The sequence below is a fragment of the Hyposmocoma kahamanoa genome, unplaced genomic scaffold (genome assembly GCF_003589595.1).
Source record: "Hyposmocoma kahamanoa isolate Upper Pololo Valley unplaced genomic scaffold, ASM358959v1 166, whole genome shotgun sequence".
Taxonomy (NCBI): Eukaryota; Metazoa; Arthropoda; class Insecta; order Lepidoptera; family Cosmopterigidae; genus Hyposmocoma; species Hyposmocoma kahamanoa.
In genome coordinates, this window is record NW_020653601.1 from 1,804,148 (window position 1) to 1,831,472 (window position 27,325).

At 38.8% G+C, this 27,325-nt stretch overlaps 2 protein-coding genes across 2 annotated transcripts in view; both read right to left on the bottom strand.

Annotated features, from left to right (window-relative positions):
* Positions 1-1,418: 1,418 nt before the first annotated feature.
* On the bottom strand, positions 1,419-12,089 carry LOC113225539. Its single transcript, XM_026457863.1, has 5 exons — positions 11,944-12,089; positions 10,766-10,887; positions 9,075-9,162; positions 6,214-6,442; positions 1,419-1,574 (listed from the first exon to the last, which is right to left on the bottom strand). The coding sequence occupies exons 1-5, from the start codon at positions 12,063-12,065 to the stop codon at positions 1,419-1,421; spliced, it is 717 nt and encodes a 238-aa protein (XP_026313648.1). The 5' UTR covers positions 12,066-12,089.
* Positions 12,090-24,060: 11,971 nt separating this feature from the next.
* LOC113225540 overlaps positions 24,061-27,325 on the bottom strand; it is a 63,950-nt gene continuing 60,685 nt past the window's right edge. The window contains exon 10 of the mRNA XM_026457864.1: positions 24,061-24,187. Coding sequence (XP_026313649.1) covers positions 24,061-24,187 — 127 coding nt within the window. The remainder of the gene's footprint in view (positions 24,188-27,325) is intronic.

The following is a 27,325-nucleotide window of genomic DNA, read 5'->3' on the forward strand; positions in this document are numbered from 1 at the left end:
AAACGAAGACTAAAGCGTGAATGACGCTCTGTATACGATTTTAACGCTCTATAAGTTCGGACACTTTAGCGCGGACCCGACGTCCATATAATTGCAAGTCAATGCATAAACTTCATTAAGCTTATAAGATTTTACGCATCGCGTTTACATCACTGCTGAAACTCTCCGTGTGAAACCACTCTTATTTCGCAAAAAGTTGTGTGTCACACATGTCCCCATGAATGTACACTGTGCATCAAATAATAGTACTTATACTTAAACAGAAAATACGTCGCCCTGAAAAAAAGATTATCTGTTAGGAGAGTGACTATAGAATTCCTCTCACCTCAAAAGCCAGGACGGTCAATAACTTCAGCCACATGTGATGCCAAAAGTTCAAGTTGGGCATGTATGAATTCTCGAATACGCGCATCAACTTGTGAGACTGATATCGTCTATTATACATGTCTGAAATGAATATGTTTTTTTATAATACTAAGTGACGGGATGAACAACTCGTGCACCTGGTGGTAAGCGACACGCTGTGTTCATAATAGTTGTAATGCCCAATACACACGCTGTGTTTCACTGATGTGCGGTGAAGACGCTGCACATCATTTAGTTGGTTGTCAAACATTCATGTTAAAACAAATGTATTATACACAGGTCAAACTTGGATACGACTCCCATTCAGTAGGTTAGGTTAGACATGAAAAAGTAGCACGAGCCGAGAGCGTAGCGAGCGTGCCGGGGCAACGGCCGGTGAGTGCCAGAAACGAATTTGTTTGCGTTTCCGAACATGTTTTCGGACCAAATTATTTGGCTAAAGAAATGTACAAGCGACCGTACCACGAAACTAGATGCATTATACAAAAGTGCGTTCGTTCGATATTCATGGCGTATTAACAAAGGATCACAAATATGTTGCACCAAGCCGCATTGTATTACAAATCATGAGGCATACACTCGGTTGCATATTTGTTTTCTCGAAATTCATACAAAACCAAATAATTGTTTTTAAAATAAATTAAGTAATCTTCTGATTACAAAATCACTTGCCCGTGGAAGGAAACGTCCCTGTTTAGTCGTTTACCCACAGTTATGGTGCTTTTTTAGATTATAATGGCGCAATTATGATTTTTCGCGTTTTCGACTGGTGTTTGTCTACGACAACGGTCGAGTGCGTTCTGAAGTGTAGCTGTGGCAATTAAGTGAATTGCACTTACTTTGGGCACGCGAAGTACGTACACTTGCGGAGTCTATCTACATATATGTATGTGGGTGTCACTAATTCTTTTCTTTTTTTTGGATAGGTGTCCATTTTACGAATTAATTTTTTGTAAGCTTGTACTTATTTTATGGAACAATCAGGTGTGTTAATAATTTAATGTTATTTTGTAAGACTTGTATGTTTTCTTAAATAAACGAAAAATAAAAAATTACTTACTTGGAAATAAACAAAAGTCTGCCTTTTGCCAGTGCGGATAAAGATGTTTATTAAAACTGGCAAGTGAGTACTGATACCATTCTAACGCTGGACTTCCAAAAACGAAATTGCCATATCTATCAATACTGGTAGTTGTGTTTAAGAAGTCCTGAAAGCACCTACACGTTGTAGTCACAAACAATATCAAAATGTCTAAAGTATGACGAGGCCTCGGTTTTTGTGAATAATAATAATTTAAACTTCGTATTTCGGCTGTCGTCGGGTTTTTGTTCAGTTGCCCTTTGCCTTTGGTACTGAATTGAAATGATCTATTAATCATTTACCAGAAAAATATTCATTTTTTTTGTTTTATAAAAGAAACACTTTTTATTTAATCTTTTTTGTTAACTTGCTCATCGACATGGAGTAAGGCTCAACTCACACTGGCGCAAAATCGAAGCGTCGCGACGCGTCATGTTTTTCGCCTATATATAGTATATTCATCTCTATTTTCCCATTATCAAGGTATACATTTGTGTTATGCAAATAGCGAAGTTAGGCGTCAGACGCCGACCATACTGTGATCCGGGCGCACTAATGCGAGTGACGTCACGCGTCGTGGCGCGTCACTAGGCGTTGTAATTGAGAAACAGGACGCGACGCGACGCTTCGACTCTGCGCCAGCAGTGTGAGTTGGGCTCACCAAATGTTATTAAAAATAGGGAAATTCTTTTACAGCTTTATATAGTTCACACGGAAATCAAAACAAAACAATAAAGTCGTTCAAAATTCAAATTATTATAAATTTTTAATCTAATAATTAATGGGCATGGAAATTAATATTCGTGTGCTTCGGAAAACCGATGATTGTCGAGGGAACATTGAGAAAATAGAAACACTGTATTTGTTAATATAGAAACTTCCATTAATAGTAACAATAAGTAAAGTCATAATGAGTCATAGTCAATAAGAGACGGACGCCCCGGCCACACATCGCCGGGGCAGACGAACATGTCCATCTCTGTAGCTACCACAAGCCCCGTCGAGTCTATCGAGTCCGGGTCCACCAGAGACGGCGTGAAGGCATATCACTTCCCGAGGGCTAGTCCCGGACGCCCACCGTACTCTGATCTTACCGGCGAGCCCGTGTCACCCCGGAAATCACTAACCATCGGGTTAGTAGATAGGGTCATGTTTGTTTGGTCAGTCCCATATATTATCTATGTCAGTTTTATTGATAGTGACGAACGAAAATACGAAATGATAATCTTAATATATTCTCCGGAATATTATTGTAAAAACGCATACGGTTCCCCATAAAAGAATCGTTAGTTAAACGAAATCGTGGTGGAAAAAAAGATAGCTTTTTTCTCCATTTATTTCTATGATTGGACTAGACGATTTTACATTAGGTAATTCAAATTTAACACTTGTCTTTTTGGCATTGAGCAATAAATTGTTAACATTAAACAAAAAAACTACCTTTGAAAGGGTGTCGTTAATATTATCATAGTTAATGTCATGTCTGTCTGTTTTAAAAGTCAAGGATGTATCATCAGCAAACAATACTATTTCGCAAAGGTCTTTAACAAAGAATGGTAGATCATTAATATAAATGAAAAATAAGAACGGTCCATGTATTGAGCCCTGCGGAACACCCATTTTTACCGGAAAACCCAAGGAAGTCACTATGGTGTACTTTCTGAATTCTACCGTTGAGGTGTGATGATACAAGTTCCAACGCTTTGCCATTTACTCCATAATATTCTTGCTTCCTAACAAGAGTAATATGATCCACACAATCAAATGCTTTCGAGAGGTCACAGAAAACCCCAATAGCGTTCTGGGACATTTCCCAAGTATCAAATATATAAAGATAAAGATAAAAGATAAGTTTTAGTAGCGCTACCCCCGCATCGCTAGTCGATCTACCACTAGTAAACCCATATTGTTCACAATGAAAAATGCGATTCCTACCGAAATAAGACAGTAATTGACTCAACATAACCTTTTCGAATATTTTACTTATAGCTGGTAGAATTGAAATAGGACTATAGTTGCTAGGATCAACTTTCCTACCGCTTTTGAATAAAGGAATAACCTTGCTGTATTTCATCAAATCGGGAAAAATATCTTCGTCAACGCACGTATTGAATGCATTAGCTAAATGTGGGGAAATGAGAAATATTACTGAGTCTATAACTTCAGTCAATATGCCCCAGAGGTCTTCAGTTTTTTTAACATGTATAGATTTAAAAACTTTGATAATGGCTTGTGGTTTAACATGATGAAAATTAAATACACTACCACAAACATTTACATTTTTCTTTAGGAGATCAATAGCAATGGTGATTCTGTAGTGTTTACGGCGATTTCCGAAAAGAACGATTCAAAAGCTTGAGCTACCTCATCTTTAGATTTTATTCTAATTGTCGTATAATTCTAGAACTATGTATATCTCATCATGTTGTTTAACCCTGACTCTTTATTTATTATACTCCAAGTAGTTTTAGTTCCATTATTCGATTGTCTAATTTTATCGCTGTGAAACTTAACCTTAGCAGCTACACATACTTTTAAAAATATTTTTGAATATTTTGAACATATTCCATGAAACTGGAAATAGTATTATAAGTTTTCATAGCGTATAGCTCATACAAACGAGACCTACTCTAATGAATGCCTACTGTTGCCCAGTCATTGAATTTAGTCTCCCTATGGGGAACACTGATGACTGGGCAACAACTAAAACAGAATGATTTGATGTACTACATGGAAATGATTAGACTTTTCTGTTGTCGTGTTTACTAGTTTAAATTATGGTTAGTAAGTAAAATATTGCTACTTAGAGTAGGAGCATTGTATTTTCTATAACAGCGTCCTTAATATTAAAAGCTCGTAAACTAGCAATATGTCTTAGGGATAACTGTAAATTATTCTCACAAAGTTTAAAATTCCTTACAAACGTATTGACGTCAAAACAAACAATAACGCCACTATGACGGCATGTCAAATTGTAAAAATGTGAATATATGTTATGTACATACTAATTATGAGTAGTGCCCAAATTGGAGCAGTAAGGGAATGGCACTTAGCAGGAATTTACACCCAAACTTCCCATGTATTCTCAAGAACACGTCAATGCTACTATTTATTTCCTTTTTACTGATGTTATTATTATTACCTAGCATAAGAATCACAGTTGTGGATTTATCGAAGTTGTGACCGCTTAATAGTGTGATAATTCGACTAAAGGTAGCTCCTGGAGAACAATAGTTGACTACCCTTTGCTGTAAGTGGTTACTAAGATGGTGGCCTAGCCCTATACCTATTTTATCTTAAAAAACAACCGTTCTTCTGAATGGCCTGGTGGAAGTTCTGCTAGTCTTGGTTGCATGACAAGGGCACTGGAACAGTTTCGTTTTCTGGCAGCAACACGGCATACGATGCTCGTGCTGGTTGCGTTGACGATGTAAGCAATGGGGATGGAGTCTGCTTTACCTCAACTAGTTCGTCTGTGTCTTTAAGCTCATCCTGTAGAAGAACTTGAGTAAGTTCTCTATACTCAGTTCCCAGCTTCAAAAGGTCATTGGTTGCAGCGCAAAGTTCCTCCAGTTGTTTTTGAGTAGTAAGTAGGTCTTCAGTTCTTGATTGAAGATCCAGCTCCAGATCTTTTACCTGTTCGACCAATTTCATCTTTTGCCTGTGCAGATTTAACTTGGCCGCCTTTATTTTTTTAACCGCTCACGCGGTGCGCTCTTCCTACCGCAAAATGGCGGCTATTTGGTTTCGCAAATTAGAAAAGCATTCAGTTTAAATACAAGTTTTTATAAATAAAAATTATTATTCTGCTTTGCTAAATAAATACCCTCCGTACTACCAACAAAAACATCTCAAATGAAATGCAGTAATACACCGCAAATCCTGCACTTAAAAAGCACTAATGAACTTTTTGGTGCACTTGGATAAATATGATAATATTCCGTTTGAGTGGTTCTAACGTTTACCATGAAATTACTCCTTAAATTATAGTTTATAAACATTTATGTTCAGGGTAAACTTAAAAAACGCTACTTACGGTATGTTTTCAATAAATAAATACCGAAATCACCAGCCCAAACAATAACACACACGATTGTCGTGACGTATTTTTGAAGTTGTTTATTTTTTTTAAACGACAGACCCAGGCATAGAGTAGTTACCGAAGTAGCAATTAATATTAGTTCTTTTACCTGTTATAACTTCGATATCCGATAAATCGGTATAAAATCATCACCGGCACCTCTAGGTGTGGTATGCGTCTACGGCTGCATGTATCGCGTGAGCGGGTAAATAATAAAACAAATACTCTCCTTCGATGGCTGAGATGCGAACCATGAGCGGTGGCACAAAGTCCGACTACTATACCGCTCGACCAGTGCGCATACAACTTGACACGGCGAAATAGCGATATAGATTTCGTAGTCAGCAGTTAATAAACAAGTTGCAAAGAAGTGGGTAATGATCAGAACACTTTTTAACGGTCGGTAAGAACTCTCCTTGTGAAAAACACTTATAATCCTGTTGTTTCGATTACTTGCACAACACACACTGATTATATAGGAATATGTCACGAAGTATTAGATATTTATCACCAAAAATGAAAAGTTAAACATAGGTTTAGCAGTCGTACAGAGTAAGTTTGTAGACGATGTTTACACACTAAAATTTCTTAAAAGTATCAGGTATTTCACGGAGATAACAGTTTTTATTAGTAGGTCAATTACATGCCAGTAGATCCAAATAAACGTTCTTTAAAAAATACTCACCGATGTATTATACATCCCCATAGCAAAATCCATAAAGTATCGCGTTCCAGAGAAGTAGCGATTGTGCATAGATCTCGCTATTACATTACTCAAACGGACCAACGAAGTGATCTGAAAAAGGGCGCCCATGTAGGGTAGTATCACCATCAACGTACCCCACGAGCCAAGGCCCCACGTTTTAATTGGCAACGGGCGTCGCGAGTGTAAGATGAATAACTTGCTCCAATATCTGTAAAGGTAAAATCACAAATTACAAATTGACAAACAACGACATCATTTATCTAGTTTAAGACTAAGCATTTCACTCTACAGTGAATATACGAACAACGAAATTAAGGCGTTACTTAGATCACAAGGACTAATTTAGGGTAGTTCTAGCGTCCTTCAGCGTCAATATTGGGTTATTTTTATGATCTCGTGACAGGACAAGCAAGTCGTGCGTCTGGTGGCTGGCATCACGTCTGTCTGTTTCACGCGACCCATACCCTTCAAAACCACAACGCAGTAATGCTTACATTACTGATTGATGGATTACTTTATATAGGCGGGAGAAAAATAAATACGGATAAGTGACACTGGTTGAAAATTGTGGATAATATTACAAGCTGCAATACGATGATTAGGTAGCTCAGCGAGGATATTACCATCGAAAATCCCACAAAAGTTTGGAATTGCTAAAATCGCTGGAACATTTGGTTGGCATATTGTGTTGATCTAGACTCCTTACCCTTTTGATAGTGTCCGAATTCCTTATTTCGACAGTCAGGAATTTGGGGGTCATTTTTGATCGGTGTCTGAATTATTGAAAACCACACGTTGCTGAGGTTAGAAGGAAGGTGATTGTGTACATTTCTCATTGAGAAACCTTAAACTATTTGCCGATAAATACAAAAACGCTAGCCCAGAGTAGCCCAGAGCATTCATCATCCGATATTGGACAATGCAGATGTTTGCTACCCGGATTTGTCAGTCACTCTGTTCGACAAATTGGAACGGCTCCAAAATGTGTACAAGATAAAGTTCAGATTTTACCATGTCTCCCAATTTCACACACAGCTTCAATTTTTCTTCTTTACTCAATTCTATTGTATACCTTTATGTCTCCTTACCGTTATACTCTACCGTCCCCTTTGGTTTTCTGATACCTACCCTCGTACTAAAAATCAGAACGTCTGCTGTCAGACTAGAATTCCCTCCCTGAATCTACTCGACGATACCATTTTCTTAATTTCTTCAAACAACGTGTCAAGGATCACTTCCTCAACTGCTAAGTTTTTTATTTCTTCTATCCCTTCATTACTTCCCTGTATTTTTATTTTATTTTATTGTACCTTTCCCCCCGTGGCCGAACGGTTTTTTTTTATACATGACAGGCAAATGACTCCACTCCACCTGATGTTAAGTGGAAAGTGGTATCCAAACGCGAAGGAACCTAGTGCAGCGATGAAATCCTCACTGCACTAGCCACCTCCACCCTGCCTGCCTACAATATGCCTCTTCACGCCTCGTTTGAAGGACCCCATATCATAAGAGGGAGGAAGACATGTGCCGGAAGGGAGTTCCATTTGTCAATCGTGCGGCAGAGAAAGGAGCCACCAAACCTTTTAGTACGCGATGGAATTCGGCAGGTAGTGAAACGGTGACTACGAAGGCCAGCACGCGTGCTTCTGAGCAGGAACGGGGAAGGGGGGATGAGGTTGAACAGCTTACCAACAGGTTACCATGCTGGACTGCCATGCAGTGCTCCCGGATTGGATTCCCGGGCCGGGATAAATATTTGCATTGCCTACATTTATTTCTCTCGTGTGTTTGGGTGTAATATATGGTTGTCTATGTGTGTCCACGGCACCCGCGATACAAGGTTGCCGTAGTGCGGAGCTATAAATATGTGCGTTAGAAAAATATTTATTTATGTGTATATTATTAGACAGTCCAGTAAGATAGTGTGTTTTAAGACCCGTTACTACTTCAGCTCCAATTAACATTTCTCGTATCTATATGGTTTATTTTGTTTGAGTAGAGCGGTAGGGACACTGGCTTTATTTCAGAATTATTTTTTTAGAAATTAAATTATATATCGTATGCTACACGTGCTCTATTTAGTTCAGTTGATATAAAAATAATCATTGGTATATTTACCTATCGAATACAGTGGTTTTTTCTTGTAAAATTTCGAGGTATGTGTTTTTTCTATCGTAAAAATTTTTAGGGACCGTGTTTTCACACCGTATAGTCATCAGTGCACATCCTTGATTTTGCTATATATTTTTACCAAAATGATTGATTCAACATTTTCACTGTTGTGCGAAATCAACCAAAGCCATTTGAGGTTGTATCGGCTCAATCAGTTTTCCTACCAATGATGTCACACGTACTTCGTAGACATGTAGTGCCGGTAGTAAAGTATCGGCACGCTATATGGCCGTTTTGACGTTTGTCCGCTCATCAAGTATCATATTAATTCATAACTACATTGAAGGAGCTAATTGCTGTACGTGGTTGTCAATAGTGATATGCCGTAAAATTTGTAAGTATAATTTTACGACACAACTCGGCATTTGTTTTTCGAAATTCGAAATTTTCAAAAATTAAATTTATTCCGATCGTCACTTATAGGATCGCTGGCCACGTTTTTATTTTTGTTTTATTAAAGCTTTTTAATCAGCTACCCCTTGCAATACTAGTTATAATCTAAAAACGATTATATTTTTTACGATAATGAATTGAGATTTCACCTCACTAGTGCAATCTGTCAAATCGGCCATCATAGCGTGCCGGTATTTTAGTACGTAGCTAGTTTGTGCGGCAGTTAGTACGCATGAAACATTGTGCAAGTTGAAGCATATCTGGGTAGAACATACCTTATTTCATATATATTTACAGCAAACGCCAGTAGCGCGGTAAAAGGGAACATCCAGAAATAAAATGTTACAAGCACAAATTGGAAAACTGTAAGAAAAACGACGTATTAGTATCAAAGATTTCGTGGTTATTCACTAAATTATTATCGCTAATTTATTGGTTTCTTGTTGACGCGGTCGATAGGTCGCTTTCGCTTCCTTACCCAGTGTAAACATTGAGCCGATTAACGAGCGTAGTTCGCTGCCGAAGTCAACCGGGGCGACTAGGTGTAATCAGCACCATGGCGCGTTTACACTAGGTCGACAGGTCGCCTTCGCGTGCGGCAACATACCAAGCGTAAACTTGAGTCGTTTGACGATCATAGTTCATGATTTTGTTTACAACCTGTAGGTACACACTAAATAATTATATGACAACCCTGCGCTCCGAGCGACATGTAGCGCTAGTAATAGGAGCGCCTAATAGGCGGGGTTTCAAAGTCAAATAATTTTTATTTCATAGGCAAGCAGAATTACACAAGAAATCGTCGTTGCTAATTAAACTATACTGTTCATTCGTGGGCGTCTTTTGCGACTTGGGTATGGACTTGCTTGTCTATCCCGCTGTGGCCGGGGCGTCTGTCTCGTGCGCAGCTAGCGCGAGGTGACGCGCGGGACACGTGACTTGCCCTTTAAGTTATAAGTCCGTGACAACGGTCTGTTACAACCCTGTACATTGGCTGATCAGGGGGCCGACCGATTTCTTTTCATTTTTATTCACAACACCCAAATCGAACGTCAAACTGTCGTTTTTCGTTCGAAACCGAACCGAAACGACGTCACACCCGTACGATTACTCGAACTTCTCGACCGGCAGTTATCGAATGAAAATTGTCGAACGTCCTATTCTTTACAAAGCAAAAATGTACTATGGAAATCTTTTATTATTTTAAATTAAGATTGCAAGACTAACGCATTCCTATATTTTAGGCCTTTCAAGTCTTTAAAATGTATATAAAAGAATTTTCATTTTTCTTATAATCTATTTCACCGACTAATTCCGTAAACGCTGTTAGATAACCATATCGTATCCGAATCCGAATCTTTTAACTCGAATGTTCTGAACAGCTCGGAAAGCGCCCTTCGATTCGAGAAAGATGTCCAATCTAACGATTCGGTTAAAATATCGAAGAGTTTTGAATCGGGGCCCGGGGGTCAGAACCTAAACTTATTAGGTTCCTATACGCGCACAGCTTATAGTGCCCTTCTAGCCTAACCAAGAGCTTGATAGGGAGGGTCACTATAATCGAAACTTTGTGGAAAAGGCCTGGGAGCTGTTCATTCGTAAGGCAGATTTCCCTGAGAAGAATGAGCAAGAAACTTTAGGAGTTGTTCTTTGTAAATATACATTTGAATACATTTATAATTACAATAATTATTTCAAACATCTTTGATCGAGAATACCTGCAAGAGCTAAACGGGTCACGACCACGGCATTTTGTCATCCAAGTAGGTACGCAGAAGCTGCATAAATAACCTTTAGGGCAAAGTTCGTTTTAAACTTTGTATATGCCAAATTGAACATCACCCAGAATATAATTATAAAACCGCTTTTTCGAAAAAAATACTATTCTTTTTAACATTCAGAAACCCTGCAGAAACCGTGCCAAATAACCAAATATGCCAAATACCATCGCTCTCGCTTCACTTACCGATATAATTGAATTTCTTCATGACATCCGCCTCGTTGACAGGCAAAAGATCCATCTCTTTCTCCCAGCAAGGCACGTTTTGATTTGTCCATTTGCCAGCAGACAGGTCGTTTGGACGGTAGCTGTGAAGAAACAGTCATATTATAGAGAAACACAGAGAGCAGGGAATATATTTTTCTTAACGTTGTTAGCTGAGGTACAAAATAAAAATTCTTTAAAAAAACAAGTGACTACAAACAACCACTCTAATAGTAATAATATTGTTATGATTATGAGCACAAAGATCGAACACACAGAAAAGCTTCGTTGACCCGGTGGGACACGAACCCACGTCCATGCCGCACCGTAGCATCGCTCTAACCATCTGAACAACGGGTCCAGTTACCCGCTCACGCGATACATGCAGCCGTAGACGCATTCCACACCTAGAGGTGCCGGTGATGATTTTATACCGATTTATCGGATATCGAAGTTATAACAGGCAAAAGAACTAATATTAATTGCTATTTCGGTAACTACTCTAGCAAACCATAAAGTTTTTAATGCCTGGGTCTGTCATTAAAAAAATAAACAACTTCAAAAATACGTCACGACAATCGTGTGTGTTATTGTTTGGGCTAGTGATTTCGGTGTTTATTTATTGAAAACATACCGTAAATTGCGTTTTTTAAGTTTACCCTGAATGTAAATGTTTATAAACTATACTTTAAGGAGTAATTTCATGGTAAACGTTAGAACCACTCAAACGGAATATCATCATATTTATCCAAGTACACCAAAAATTTCATTAGTGCTTTTTAAGTGCAGGATTTGCGGTGTATTACTGCATTTTATTTGAGATGTTTTTATTGGTAGTACGGAGGGTATTTATTTAGCAATGCAGAATAATAATTTTTATTTATAAAAACATGTATTTAAACCGAATGCTTTTCTAATTTGCGAAACCAAATAGCCGCCATTTTGCGGTAGGAGGAGCGCATCGCGTGAGCGGTTAAAGAGTCGTCCAAATTCTCCTACGTTATTTTGTTATAGATCTTGTACTAACTTGTACTAAGTCGCACCGGGTCGACAAAAAAATCTCTGTCTTCGATCTTTGTATTCATAATAACAACAAAACTAGTGGCGTTATTTCACAAAAAATCTTAATAAGTAATAATATTTTAAACCGGAATTCTTACTGGAACATTTGGTCAAACTCCACGTAACATTTCTTAGCAGTTTGAGTTATTACAAATACCAGCAGAGTTTCATCAATGCAAGTTAACATTCCGCAGTTAGTGTATCCCAATCCCAAAGGCATATACCATCGAGTCTCATCAGAGGGGAAGCTGTACATGATACCCTAAAACGACAACGTTTAACGATCAGTTGCTTGTTAGTTGATTCAGCTAACTCGGTAAACGGGGAGTTGACTGCGTCGCCTTTGCTAAGGCGAAGTGGTCTGCAGACGACAGCTCGGTGTAAATGCGCCATTGTTACCTACGTCATCGGATATCGCAATAATACTTACCTATACGGAAAGCTAACATCAAGCTGGTATTCTATTCTGTAATTTGGATCATCAGATAGAGAAACCCAAACCAGTACAGAACTTACTAAGGTTGAAAAATTACGGTGCCCATATGTTGAAATTTGTCATTTCGAAATCGAAACAAATTCAAAACATTATTATCTTATTTTGCCATCGAGTACATATGTATTTTGCTCCTAATGGACTGGACTATTCACATACATCAGGGCCGTGCCCGGGACGTGGACGGGGCGGGCTAGTTTGTATGAACTGCGGGCCCGTCCCGGCGTCGGCCCGGACATGGACATGTGTGAGTGAGTTCTTACAAAATATACGCTACAATATTTTTTGAACCCCTGACGGAGCACGGCCCGTTCACGTCCCGGACATGGCCCGGATATGTACGGACAGACCTTAAACCGCGCTTGTTGAAACTTTGCGTTAGGAACCTTTTCAGCATTAAAGGCCTGTCCAGATATAGGCGTTATTCGCTGCCGCTGTGGGTAGCGAAATCCGAGTGGGTACGCGGTATTCCCACTGTTCAAATATAAACGGATACCGTTTTCGCTGTGGGTTGATGAATAGTAAGCAAGCGAAAAGACGAAGCGAAGAAGCGCGGAATTCCGGTTTCGTCTAGCGGAACTTCATACAAATTATCCGGCGGGATGGCGCGCAGTATTTTTCGCTACCCACAGCGGTAGGGTAACGCTTATGTATGAACAAGCTTTTAATAATAATAAATCTTCATTACGGACCAACTCCATGAAGTGATAGTAACAATAAACTTATAATTAGGTTAGTACTTAAATTTTACTACGGATTTTGTGGTTGTTATTAAATGCCGCATCACGGAGTACTCACTCCTATCCGCGATAATCTTCAGGAGGCCGCTGCAGCTGCCACGTATTCTGTTTTAATAAAAACGCCTACTTCTTCCGTAAGAAGCCATGAAGCTGTCGACGCGAGCTTCAGCGAACATGGCAGACGTACTGCCGAACCGTGGCAGACACAGCAGCGTCCTGAAGGCGTAATTATTATATTGCGTACGCAGGGCTAGCGTGAGCGAGCTTTGGGTATAGCTGGCCCACAAGAAAAGAGTGACCTTCATCTCTGCCGTACATCGAACAAACCTGCGAGCCAGCTTGGTCGCCCTCAACCAGTGCCCTGCGCTCGCGTTCCATGTCCATATAGTCCTTGATGTCGTCGGCAATACAATGTCCTAAACATTTAAACTGTGATACTCTCGGGAATTCCATTGAGAATTCTAGGAAACACATTTTCGGGACTCTTATTGCCGGCAACGCCAAAGACCACATGCTCAGTCTTTTTGACGTTGTAAATAACGAATAGTCCATGCGATGCAGCATATACCTCACAAATTGGCTTACAAAGCCTTAGGCCTGTGGCTTTAATCCTGATATAAGATGAATGCGATTTTCAATAATTGCTCGATTCATGGAGTCACCATATTTTATTTATTTAAGCGATACCTAAACTACCGTTACAGTTTATGTACCCAATGCGATAGTCTAGAGAATACGATTTATATTTACAAATAGATACTTATTATCTAACCAAGCAAGCTTTGTGAATATACTTCGAAATTACATCGAAACGGGTTGTATCGGCGGTCTGAGTGGATGACCAGCTTAAGCCGATTCCCCATTCAAAAGGTAGAGCCAGCTCAAACGGCGAACGGGAATGCAGAGAACATTTAAATAAGTCAATGTCTCGTATACCCTAAGGGTCGGTAGGGAGGGTGGCTATAATCAAAATTTATGTAGAAAGAAACGGGGAATGGTCAATGTATATAATTTACGTATCATTAGTACGAAGTATATTGGAGACAAGCTCGGTGGTTTGGATTCCTTGTGAGAAGAAATATAAACTCATGTTGGAGCAGGTGCAGAAATAGTTTATATAAAAGGCTCTATGGTGGCTCTATAATAGCCAGTTAATAGCCAAACTTTTTTGTAAATATTATTCACAGTAAAATTGACTTTTTTTGTTTACTACAGCGTTTGTTAAGGCTATTTGTGCCGGATGAGAATAGGCGCGCGCGACGCCATGTGCTGTTGGCGAGAGACGCGGCGCGCACAAAGACACGCCGGAACACACCGGTGTTGCGTGCCATCCTCAACTCTATTCTCGAGGCGGCACCACATACTGACCTATTTGATAGCACGACTGGATGTCTGATGAGTGAATGTAGGAAAGTATTTGAACAAACGATGCCTGTAAGTTCATTTCTGTGAAATATATTATGTTTATTTTATTTTATTTGTTTTATTTTCATTGTTTCTGTATTTGTAACGATTTGGACTTTTGTCTGTTAAGTTACAAATGAATAGATAAACAAATGATGCTGTAACAATTAATTCAATAAGCACCGGTAGAATTCCGGCGAACTTTGCAGTGTGTTGGTGGACGCTCATGGTATCGTAAGGGATATTCCTCAACAAAGTGCGCTGGCGAGCAGGAGATCCTCTTCGATGGTCTCCGCCTCCGTCCGTCGGTTTGCGCTGGCCCTTATTCGAAGGCACCAGATGTTGCGAGTTGTGTTTAGTAATTGAAATGGCGTGGAGTGGAACAAACGATCAATAAAAATCGAGGGCAACAAACCATCGTGTTTTCGAAAAGCTACTAAACTGTTGAAGCTAAAAATATGCCAGTCGCCGATGCTAAAAGCATGTTGCGTACCTGTGCAATTGAACTGTATGCTTAAAATTTACCATGCCTCCAATTGATCAAGTTCACTATGTAAAAAAATTTTGAATATTTTTGCGTAATCTATTAAAGTTTCCATATAATAATCATTGACTTACAAATAAATGGACCACGGGTCTAGTACAAAAACCACGAAAAAAATGTCCCAAGTCAACCTATTTAAACGTAGTGACATGTAAAGGAATATGAAAAAGCTAAAACGTTGAATTTAAATTGTAATGTCATCGCAGTACTGTCTAATTTTGCTTACTTCGCTGTCAGTCGAACAAACGAAGACTAAAACGTGAATGACGCTCTGTATACCATTTTAACGCCCTATAAGTTCGGACACTTTTTAGCGCGGACCCGTCGTCCATATAATTGTAAGTCAATGACAATAATGATACAAAATTACTGATTAGTCCCCAGTTGAAATTGTATTATAATGTAAATATTTACAAATTTATACCAAACACCAGAGAAAATGGTTTTATTAAAGACGGGAATTGGCAGAATGATCAGCGTCATAGTTCGCCTGAACTGCGGCATAATGCTGAGTCAGGCCCTTTTTGCTGACACAGTAGACTCAACTCTACGCCTCCACACAATATAACACTTCAGATCATACCCGCAAAACTAGACTAGGCTTTTCCTTTATCATTACCATTGTACCTTTTATAAGCTTGTTTTTAATGTACTGTGATTTTATCTATGAACGCTGGTATCTCACAATACATTTCGTATTTATATAAAACCTTAGTATTTTGCATTCATTTTATTCTATTTATTTTCCATTAGACTGTATGTAATACGATGCTGAATCAAAGGCATGGAAAAAATATTACCGCTTCTATCGGTCAGAGTTCCGATCGAAGAACAGGGAATAATCTATCCAAAGATCATTGGAAAATTGCCCAAGATTAGCTGTCAAGAAGTTAACTACGTCGTTAGTGATCTAAATAGGCGAGATGGATTTTCACTGATTTTACATCACCTTAATATATTGGAAATATATGACAAATCCTAAATTGGAAAGGAATGTGAAACCAAACATCATGAAGGTTAGACTGCGCTCATAGTACTTCTCAGTTCTTTGGTTGTGACAGACGCGATTCAACGGGAATGTCACTTTGATGCAAATCTGTAAAAATCAATTTATTTTAAACAATATCTAAAACTGTCCCGAGAGGTGCCTGATAATTTGGTATAAAAAAAAATCTTTGATTCTATCCGCGCCGCGGCATTTTTTGTGGCCAGACTCGGTTCCACTAAAAAATGATAATAAATCCCACTTACAGTTTGCCGCCTAAAGGTGCTTTTCCACCGGAGAGACAAGAGGAGGCGAGACGGGGATTGAAATTTGTTTGGCAAAATTTCAGTTCTCTCCTAGTACGAACAACGGCACATCAGACTACACATCTTTATTCGACGGAACAAGATACGCCAATGTGTAGCTTGATGTGCTGGCGTGTGTACATCTTCAGTGGAAATGGTCTGGATTGACGTGGATGGATGAAGCGGGAATTGAAATATTTGTTGATGTAATATTGAACCGTATTGCTACCAACAGAGTATTATACTCTGCAACGGAAACACGACTTCTCAAAAAGGATTTCCTTTTCTAACATAATCTATTTTATCGACATGTAGACCAAGTAGTTGAATTTTGTTCGTAGATTTAGAAATCAATTGTGTCGGCAGTTACAATAATTTATCACGAACTATAAAGATTTATCTCACTTGCACTGCACCATAAAGACAATTGGACGTGGCGTACGTACCGATCACACATTATGAATAAAAAAATGTGAGGGTAGACTAAACCTAATAAAATTGACAGTGTTGTCACCCGAAGTAGCAAAATACACACAAAAAGTTTACAACTTGCGCTATAACTACATTATGTATTCATATTTTTGAAAACTATACCATCATGTCCGCAATTTTTAAAGTGGTTACTTATGTAACCACTATAGAGTATAATTTAGATCGTGATTTTATCATAATTATTTATGATAAAATCACGATCTAAATTATACTCTATAGTTTCATAATATACAGGTAAGGTACCTGAAGCTTATTGCATTTTTCTCTGAAATAAATACCTTTTTTTGAAACGATGTCACGATTACCTATTTTTGAACACAATACTAGGTTGAAATATCTAATATTTATGCATATTCGAAAGCTCACGCGAGCTATTGTGACAATTTTTGGCGGAAATAGACCGCCAATATTTCTATTCTCGTCTCGTCTTGCCGGTGGAAAATCACCTTAGTACTGGTGGCTTCCGATGACCCGTGGTTTCACAGGGCCGAGCTGCGGGAGCTTGCTTCAACGCACAGGCTCGTATGTATAGGCCTGTGGCGCGAGCGAGCCTATACAAACTGGTGCGGCCCGTGGTGTCACGGGCTGTGGGAAACCACCATAAGCCAATTAATATTGGTGTACTGCCGATGCTCTATGATACCCAACCCCCTAACTGTCCATTTGATTCTGGGTAGATAGACTTGACATTTAAAACATGAACTTTTACTTAAACACAGAATACTAATCGGCTCTCAGAACTAACGGTCGGCTGACTATGTCATCCTAGTCAGGTATCTTAGGGCATCAAATACTAAACTGCAACCGTAAATACATCATCATATTAGCCGGAAGGCGTCCACTTCTGAACATAGGCGTCCTCCAAAGATTTCCATACTAGTCGATCGGACGCGGCGTACATCTATTACCCGCCGCCCTTACCAGGTCATCCGTTCATCTAGTAGCGAGCCGTCGCACTGAACGCCTTCCGGATCGTGGTTTCCATTCAAGAACCTTTACGAGCTATGTGCCTGCCCACTGCCACTTCAACTTGCTGATCCCTTGAGCTATGTCGGTGACTTTTGTTCGTCTACGGATCTCCTCATTTCTGATTCGATCTCGAAGAGAAATGCCGAGCATTGTTCGCGCCATAGCTCGTTGAGACTTTAAAAAAAATATTACATACGAGCTTTGAAAATAGGACCACAGAACAATAAATATAGGCGTGTCACGTCTTCCAACAGTACGCGGAGTTCCACATACTTGACCTCAGTCAGCCATTTTCGCTTTGTACTTGTGTGAAGATCAAATAAACTAATTTTAAAAGGTATACCGTAAAAAAATAGGTTCTCACTACGAAACTACTCAAAGTATATTGAGAGAAAAACGCCTTGAATTGAATAAATAGCAAAATGAAGCATTAAAGTTGCTCCTAAATTCAAGTTAGGTGCTATTTATAAAAATGAATCTTCATGCGTGAACAGCCACCCTTCGAGGTGGATGATTTTCTTCGAAATGAAATGGGCCCACTATGGAAGTACCCCCTTTCCAACAAAAAAAGAATCATGAAAATCGGTTCACAAATTTAGAGTTATCGCGTAACATATATACAAAAAAAAGAAAAAAAAGAAGAACATAGTCGAATTGAGAACCTCCTCCTTTTTTGAAGTCGGTTAATAATGTTTAACTGGAACTAAATGCTTCCTATAACTTAATTTCATGTAAGTCTCTGTTTCATATAACTTACATTTACATTGTATAATATTTTGACGAGTCTAAAGCAATTAAAAAAAATATACCCCTTGAATACCGACGAGAAGAAACGCGTTTAACGCAGCCACCATTCCCAGATTGAAATAATTTCCTTTTATTAAACCTTCGTGACTTTTGTAATAATATGCCAATTGTTTTCCCGTCTTCGAGAGATAAAGTAACATCGTCGGCATTATACCAAGTAACTGTAACAGAAATATATTAGATCTATATTGGAGCTTGGAAGCAGCGGCTGCTGAATGAAACCGGAGAAAAACTTTAGCAGTAGAACTCCTTGTGAAAGGGTTCCTCCAGGGAAGTACTGCCACTTTACCTATTTCTGTATTACGTAAGGCTGCTGGTGAAATTTCAGGCACATGTGACTCACGTTTTATGTCTCAGGGTGCAGTGGCAATACCCCATCAGATCTTTGCTATTTAAAACTCCGAGTGGCACTTCAACGTTTATAGACAGGCGTGTTACTTACCACCAAGCACACGACTTGTTCCTCCCGTCGCTTGTATCATAAATAAAATAAACGCCATATTTTTATTTGACAATATTCCAATTATAGCAAAGATTATTTATATGGACTTTAATTGTCTAGAAGTTGATAGCTTTATAACTAGTGAATGACCATTGGTATTAAGTTCGACAATTTGATTCTCTGTGGCGGTATATAATCTAACATTCATTTCCAAATTACCTCTCGTTAACGATGAATGAAAATATAGTAATGAAACCAGGACCCCGATTCAGAACTTTCGTTTCGTATTCGGATGCGATATCGTTATCCAACAACGTTTACGGAGTTAGTCGGCGAATATAGATTATAAGAAAAATGAAATCCTTTTATGTATATTGTTAAGACTTTAAAAGACCTAAAATATAGGAATATCTTTGGCTTGCATTAAAATAAATTAATAAAATTGAACAAATCCAGATTTTGTTTAAAATAATAAAATATTTCCATATTACATTCTTGCTTTGTAAACAATAAGTCGAGCAATTTGCCGGTCGAGAAGTATTAGTAATCGAAAGGGTGTGACGTCATTCCGGTTCGGTTTCGAATGCGACGGTTTGACGTTCGATTTGGTTATTGTAAATAAAAATGAAAAGAAATCGCACGATATCAAATCGAATCGGTCGACAACAGAGTTATCGTAAGGTTCTGAATCGACCTGCTGCACGTTGAAGTGTGAAGTTCCCAATCCACATAGGCCATACTTGGGCAAGTGTGCCGAAGTAAGGCCTATGCCCTATGAGTTGTCGACGATGGCCGTTTATTGGTGGTCACACTAGCATGTCATACTGATATGACCAATAAGAATTGTTTGTATAGGTGGTAATTTTTTTTTTATAAAAACAAAATAAGTGCGCATTTGACCTCCATCTCACCTGATGGAAAGTGACGATGAGGTCGAGGATGTAGCATGCACACCCAAATAATGCCTATTCACTCTCGCCTTGAAAAAGTCCAAGTTATAGCGTTCGGGGAACAAGTCTGCAAGGCAGGGAATTCCACTCCCCAGCCGCTCGCCATACAAATGTGGAAGCGAAACGCTTCGTACGAATCCGGGGAATATCCACAACATAGGGGTGGAATTCCTGCCCACGTCTAGTCTCTCGATGATGGAAAGGGGAAGGCGGAATCAAATTATGCAATTCCATCGCAGACTCTCGGTGATATATCCTGTACAATACCGATAAGCTGGCAACTCTACGGCGGTGTTCAAGGCTCTGCAGCTTCGCCTATACTAATTCCGAGTCACTACTATAAGCCTCTTAACACGCTTGTCTATTGAATAAATAAATAAATAAATAATAAATAACGCACACACTCAACATAGCCCCGCACTAGGGAAACCCTGTGTCGCGGGTGCCATGGACACACACATAGACAACCACAAATTACACCCAAACTCACGAGAGAAATAAATGTAAGCCATACAAACATTTCTCCCGGCCCGGGAATCGAACCTGGGACCTCTGCGTGGCAGTCCGGCATGGTAACCGTTCGGCCACGGAGGCAGTAATCCAAAATGATAATAAAATGAATCCAAGGTGGCCAGTTGGTATTTAGCAGAGTCATCCCATAAGTGGCAGCAGTACTCCATAGACGACCGGACATGTACTTGGTACAGCTGAAGCAACTGTCCCGGTGTGAAGTAACGCCTCACCTTGGAAAGGATGCCAAGCTTCTTGGCTGCATTTTTGGCCACTGATTCAATGTATCTGCCGAAGTTCAGATTGGACGACAGATCCATTCCAAGTAGGTGAAGACGGTCGGCTATCGGTATGGATATATCACGAAAAGTCGGAGTCAGGTGAAAAGGACTCCGTTTAGTGGAGAAAAGACACGCCTGCGTTTTGGTAGCGTTAAATTTGACAAGATTGGCATTGTCCCAATCGGAGACTGCATCGGGCAGCCTTTCACGGGTGGATTTCCCGCTACTTGGGCCCCCAACTTCCCACGGTCGGCTAGCGGTGCAGCGTGCTTCGGATCCCGCTAGCCTCCAGAACCGAGCGCTCAGTGTGGCAGTCCAAGCAGCTGCTACTCGTCGTTGGACGCAATGCAACTGTTCAGACCCAATCTCCTATCAACGTGACATGCTAGTATGACCACCAATAAACGGTCTCGATGATTTATGGTTATAACGACACTGGAAAGCTGAAACTTTCTAGTTTTTCATCTAGTAAGTAATAAGTTAGGGCTTTTTTCTTAAATATACTCCCGGACACATGATTCGAGCCACCTCGCATTTTAGTCATAAAATGCTAGAATACAAAAATAGTGTTATCATCGAAGAAAAAGTTTTTCCTCGTTTTGCAAATCCAAATTTCCAAGAAGAACTTGTAGAAAAGATGTACAGTATACTAGTTTCAAAATTGCATTATGGTTTTTGATCAATCAAACATTGTTTAAGCTTAGGGCACTTAATACTGAAAATACGTGATGGCTCGAATTATGTGTCCGGAAGTGTATTTTAAATCGTTCTTCTGTAATATTCTCCAGATGCACGTAGAGGTTTTAACTTTCCAGCATCAATGAATTCAGTAAAATGACAGAAAATCATATTAAGGGCCAGCATAAACCGATGGACGAGAAAGATAATGTACAGTGCTTCTCTTTTCTCAGTGTACCTGTCATTCCAAATGCACGCGAATATTAGTTTCCACGCCCATTATTAGATTTAAAATGTATAATAATTTGAATTTTGAACTACGTACTTTGTTTTGATTTCCGTGTGAACTACATATATAGAGTTGTAAAACTATTTCCCTATTTTTAATAATGTCAATATCAAGTTAACAAAAATATAAAGTAAGTGAAGCGTGCTTCTTTTAACTAAAAATAAATACTTTTCTGGTTATTAATCATTTCAATTCAATCCGGATCTGAACGCTTTTCTTCATCTGACATAGCCATGTTAGTATATTTGGCATCGATGGAATAATCACTTTCCGCGATGTGACGACCAGGTATCGGCTTCTTGTAAAAAATACAAGTATTATCTCTTGTGCCTGTGACTTTAGCGGCTTTTCTTCCATTGTATAAAAAATAATAACTATCAGTACAGAATACTAAAAAAATCGACCTCAAAATGCGTTCATCCCCAAGTTTGTCACCCATAGCGGTGGGATATTTTCTTCAAATTTAAATGAGACCACTTCTGAGGTACCCTCTTTCCAACAAAAAAGAATCATCAAAAAAGGTTCACAAATGCCGTGTAAATGGAGTTATAGTGTAACATATATACAAAAAAACCTCCGTTTTTGAAGTCGGTTAAAAAATGTAATAGCATCTGTATATACTTCTAAGTCGACTGATAGCGTCCGGTCTGTACCAAAGGGCAACTGAATAAAACCCGACGACAGCCGAACACAGTTTACCGAGGGAATAGAATCACTGTATATTGAAAGCTATTTAACTGTCTCTGTGGCCGAACGGTTACCATGCCGGACTGTCACGCAGAGGTCCTGGGTTCGATTCCCAGGCCGGAAGAAATATGTGTACGTCCTTCATTTATTTCTCTCGTAAGTTTGGGTGTAATTTGTGGTTATCTGTGTGTGTGTCCATGGCAACCGCGATACAGGGCTTTCCTAGTGCTAAGCTCTGAGGGTATTGCGTTGCGTTTATGCAATTGCGAATTAAATAAGGTATGAATTAATTGCAATGCTCTTGAGACCGACCTGGGAGCATCACGCCCTTATTTCTCTCTGTGTCTTAGAGCAATGAAATTTAAACTGTTGCTGGAAAAATAAATAAAACAGAGTGACAAATTCAATGTCATCTGCTTTGCCGCCCACCGGTTTGCTTGACCAAAATTAACCACAAAAATACTCACGTAAAACAACAAAATAAATGAAATAACAAATGCTTTAATCAAATATTTTATCACCATTTTCTTTTGCTCTTGTACAAAGTCTGGCCTGCAAATAAAAATACCTGTCGAGTCCTTTGAAGCTAAGAATAATAATATAATCAACAGACCGTATTCTCCTAGCGGATGTTCTCAGTAGAAACCCTGATCGCTAAAACTTTTCATGTTGCCAGAACCCCTGATTCTGCTCATTCTAGTCGTAAACTTGTTTTCTAGCTCCCTCGCCTATTTTCAAAAGGTTTAAATTTGTTAGAAAAAATCCTTCGATCCAGTCGGATTCGAACCGACGTCTTTTAGTAAACCATGCCCCAGACGCTATGCCAACTTAGCCACGGAGCGAACCAGCGGACCGTACGAACTTCTCCATGTGCTTGTTGCTTGTTGCTTGTGCATTGCGTTGTGCATGTTGCTTGTTGTCGTATCTTTGTATTTCATTTTTCAACGACTTTTTAGCCGGTGCGCCATCTATGAGAACTCTATGAATGTATTTCGTCACCCAGTTACATACCTTTACAGCTACCAGCTCCGGCTACAGACGTAGCTATTCACTGTATTTGAAATTTTTATTGAATTCACATTTAAATATTTTTTATGTGAAATTACTCCATTAGTTTGTTATAATATTAATATAAAGATCGAATACTTAGAAAAAATCTCTATGATCCGGCCGGATTCGAACCGACGTCTTCTAGCAAACCGTGCCAGACGCTATGCCAACTAAGCCACGGAGCGAACCAGCGGACCTCACGAAATTTTGTATGTGTTTTAAATTTGTTATTACTTTTTCTTTTGTCTTTTTTTGTACACCCCAAATGGTCGAAGTTTTTTTGTACAGAAAACAACTCTGAAGTTGGTCGATTTACAAGTTGTTCCAAAAACATCAGTTTTTGTGGGAAGTCATGGACTGGATGTTCGAGATAATTTCTATATTACTTACTACGCAGCTCGGTATTCTGTTTTTGAGACTAATTGTCTGCACTTTTCAAATTATCTTATATTTATAAGTAATTGCAAAAATACGAAATTTAGGAGATTGCGGTCTGTTTATTTTGTATATGGGCTTACTCCTAGAACCTAGGTGTAATGGGTGTTACAATTTTTGGTTACACCCTGAGCCTGTGTGTAATTAAAGGGTGTCAGCATTTCTGTACTGAACTTGCGAACCCGCAGAGAATATGGGCGCGTTTATTCAACACGAATTTCATCGTCCTCATGTCCCGCGCCTGCTGCGCAACGACCGCGTGCACGTGTTCATAGACCGAACTGTCATGGCAAAATACGCTCTATTTATTTAGCATTTACGTTTTAACTGAGAGGCTGGCTTGTCTGTGGTCTGTGTCCACGCGGCTATATTATTCCGAGGACTTTAAATGTTGTTGCCTAGTAAATATAATACAGATTCTAGTGACTGGGCGGTTAGTGGGCGGCGGCCGCACGAAATTTTTTGTGTCGTGTAACTGGGCGCTAAGCATACTCAGGCTATAGGTGTAAATAAAAGAGTATTACAATTTTTGCTTACCCTCAGGAGCCTGGGCGTAGACAAGCCTAACCAGAGAACAAAATAAATAAATAAACAAGCATACCCAGGCTCTGGGTGTAAGTAAAAGGGTGTTACAATTTTAGCTTACCCTCGTGAGTCTGGGCGTACATAAGCATAACTAGAAAATAAGAATACCCAGGCTCTGAGTGTAAGTAAAAGGGTGTTACAATTTTGGCTCACACCCAAAGCTTGTAAATAAAATGGTATTTTTAATTTTTCCTTACCCCTTGTGCCTGAGTGTAAACAAAAGGGTGTTAATAGCAATATTTGGTTATACCCAGAGTTGGGTATCAATATGGTATAACAATTTTTGCTTACTCTGACAGAGCATAGCCTATAGGTGTAAATAAAAAAAGGTTATCACGATTTTTACTTAATCCCAGAGCCTGTGTGTAAATAAAAGGGTGTCAGCATTTTTGGAATTAACATGCGAACCCTTAGAAAATAACCATAAATCTCTTGGACCCTAATTGTAATAAAAGCTCCATCGAATGTGTATACTCCGTTACGCTATCGTAGAGTCTCATATTTGTTACACAATTTTTTATTTAATTCAAATGTATATTGCGCATCACATAACAAATTTGAAATAGTACAGTCGATACCCTAAAATAACTGTCCCCTTAACCATTGACTTACAATTATATGGACGTCGGGTCCGCGCTAAAAAGTGTCCGCACTTGTAAGGCGCTAAAATCGTATACAGAGCGCGACACTCCGCTTTAGTCTTCATTTGTTCTACTGACAGCGCGATACTGCGATGACATTACAATTTAAATTTCGAATAGGTTGACTTGGGACATTTTTTTCGTGGTTTTTGTATTAGACCCGTCGTCCATTTATTTGTAAGTCAATGCCCTTAACAGTCTATTTTGTTCTTCAGTTCTGAGTAGATCGGTGACAAGAAAACTTTCAACCAGTGAGCTTGAAGTTAATTTTGGTGCGACTTCTTTGTTGTGACATTAGAAACTGACGTTTTGACTTTTCTTTATGCCATAGTGACCATATGGATTCAACATAATTATTACGCTTTATCACTGACGGCTGATCCCTGAGCACTGTAAACAGTTTGTGCAAATGTTTCTTGTGCATAAGTAAGTACGGCTATGACAGTAGTACAGTGATTTTATTACATTTATTTCAGCACAAAAGTCTGAATCTATACAATAGAGTACACCGTAAAATAGCATAACCCTTGCAGTGTAAATAGACAAAAGTTGTTATGTACTAACAATTACAAAAGAAATAATTACTAATTAGATTATATTTAAGCAGTGACGAAGGTCATTTATTTACCATTTGAATAATTAAATCACAGTCTGGAAAGTAGTAACAGAGGTGATTTTGATCACTAATAGTACACTGTATGTGTCGTTTAGTTATTCATCAAATTTAAACGAAAATTAAGTAATTCATTTCACCTAGATGCCAGAAAATATCTACCTGACTAACCGGATTTAAAGTGTGAAAACACGTCTCATTGTTATTTATTATAGAATAGGGTTTCTGCAGTACACATTATTGGTTTATTGAATTACTGAAAAACTATGCATTTAGAGAAAAAAATGAGGGATTTTTTACTGTCAGAAAGTTCCAGCGCGAAAACAAACTACACGACCACAAAAGGCAGTCGCTGGCGACGCACTGACATGTACGGCCTTACATCACCTCATAAAAACACGTCGGTATTCACCGTACTGTCTTGGTATGCACATATTAAATATGTGTGTGTAACGTCCACAAATGTATCTCAAATAAATCATTCAATTTTGTCAGTACATTGCTGATACTTCTCTATGGAGAAGCAGTAGGCGGCAACTACAAAGAAAGCACTTGCAATTCGCACGCTAAAGCCCGTAGTAGTTTTTATAAGATTCATATATCGAAACGGGATAGCCCGTACTGTCCATATTCGAATTTTTCATTTAACGCCGTTATTGTCCATAAAGGCGTTAAGCCAAATATCAACCGAAAAAAAGCGGGAGTTCCTTTAAATTTTCCTGTTGTATATGAAAGGAGACTCTCAGAACCAAAAGGTCGTTAAGAGGTCTGGGTGCCTATCATAACCTTTCCAAAAACAATCTTATTTCAATGTAAGCTTATTATAATGTTACTCATATTCGTACCATGACAAGCCTGTCAACCAAGTACTGTATTATTGCTAAAGTGATTGAAAAAACGAATGATTGCCCAATATTGTGTATTCCTTACTAAAAATAAGAAGAACTATACAATGCCATCCTTTATTTTTGAATAGTCTTATCTTAGTATAATGTTTAAGTACTTAATGTTATTTACATTCAGAGAATTTTAACTGTTAAAAAAGAAAAATATGTTATCATAAAATCTACTAAAATTACGTTGTTTTCAGTTGTTTTTCCGCATTTTCATGAAGAAAAATAAATAAAACAAGCTGAGTGTTGACAGTAACGTTGTGATTTGTGTGTCACCAAGGAGCATATAGATGTCGCTGTCATAATTTCACGAAATAACCATCGCGTATTTTTATTTAACGACAAATGATTTCCTATGTAGTATTAAATAAAAAAATAAACAAAATATTGAACAGATTTATGTAAATAAATAAGTTCAACATTGTAACGAGCCTGTGTAACATGATAATCGCTGATGAATAGCGGCCTCGATTGTACATCGCAATAGTGGAGTGGCACGAGGCGCTGACGCTGCGGAACGAGCCGCCCACTGGACACCCGACTTGCATTTACATTTTTCATTAAATTTTAAGTCACTTTTGGTTCTAACATTGACCACTCTTTCAAGACAAGACATCGACAAGACATTGACAAGACATCTTTATATTGAAACTTTTATTTTAACCATTAAATTTAGTTTGAAATTTT

Coding starts and splice junctions, on each gene's coding strand:
- LOC113225539 (XM_026457863.1), bottom strand. CDS start 12,065: ATGCCTTTGGGATTGGGATACACTAACTGCGGAATGTTAACTTGCATT. Junction 10,888..11,943: donor GAGTTTGACCAAATGTTCCA/GTAAGAATTCCG, acceptor GTTTCTTCACAG/CTACCGTCCAAACGACCTGT. Junction 1,575..6,213: donor TGGGGATGTATAATACATCG/GTGAGTATTTTT, acceptor AGGTGCTTTCAG/GACTTCTTAAACACAACTAC.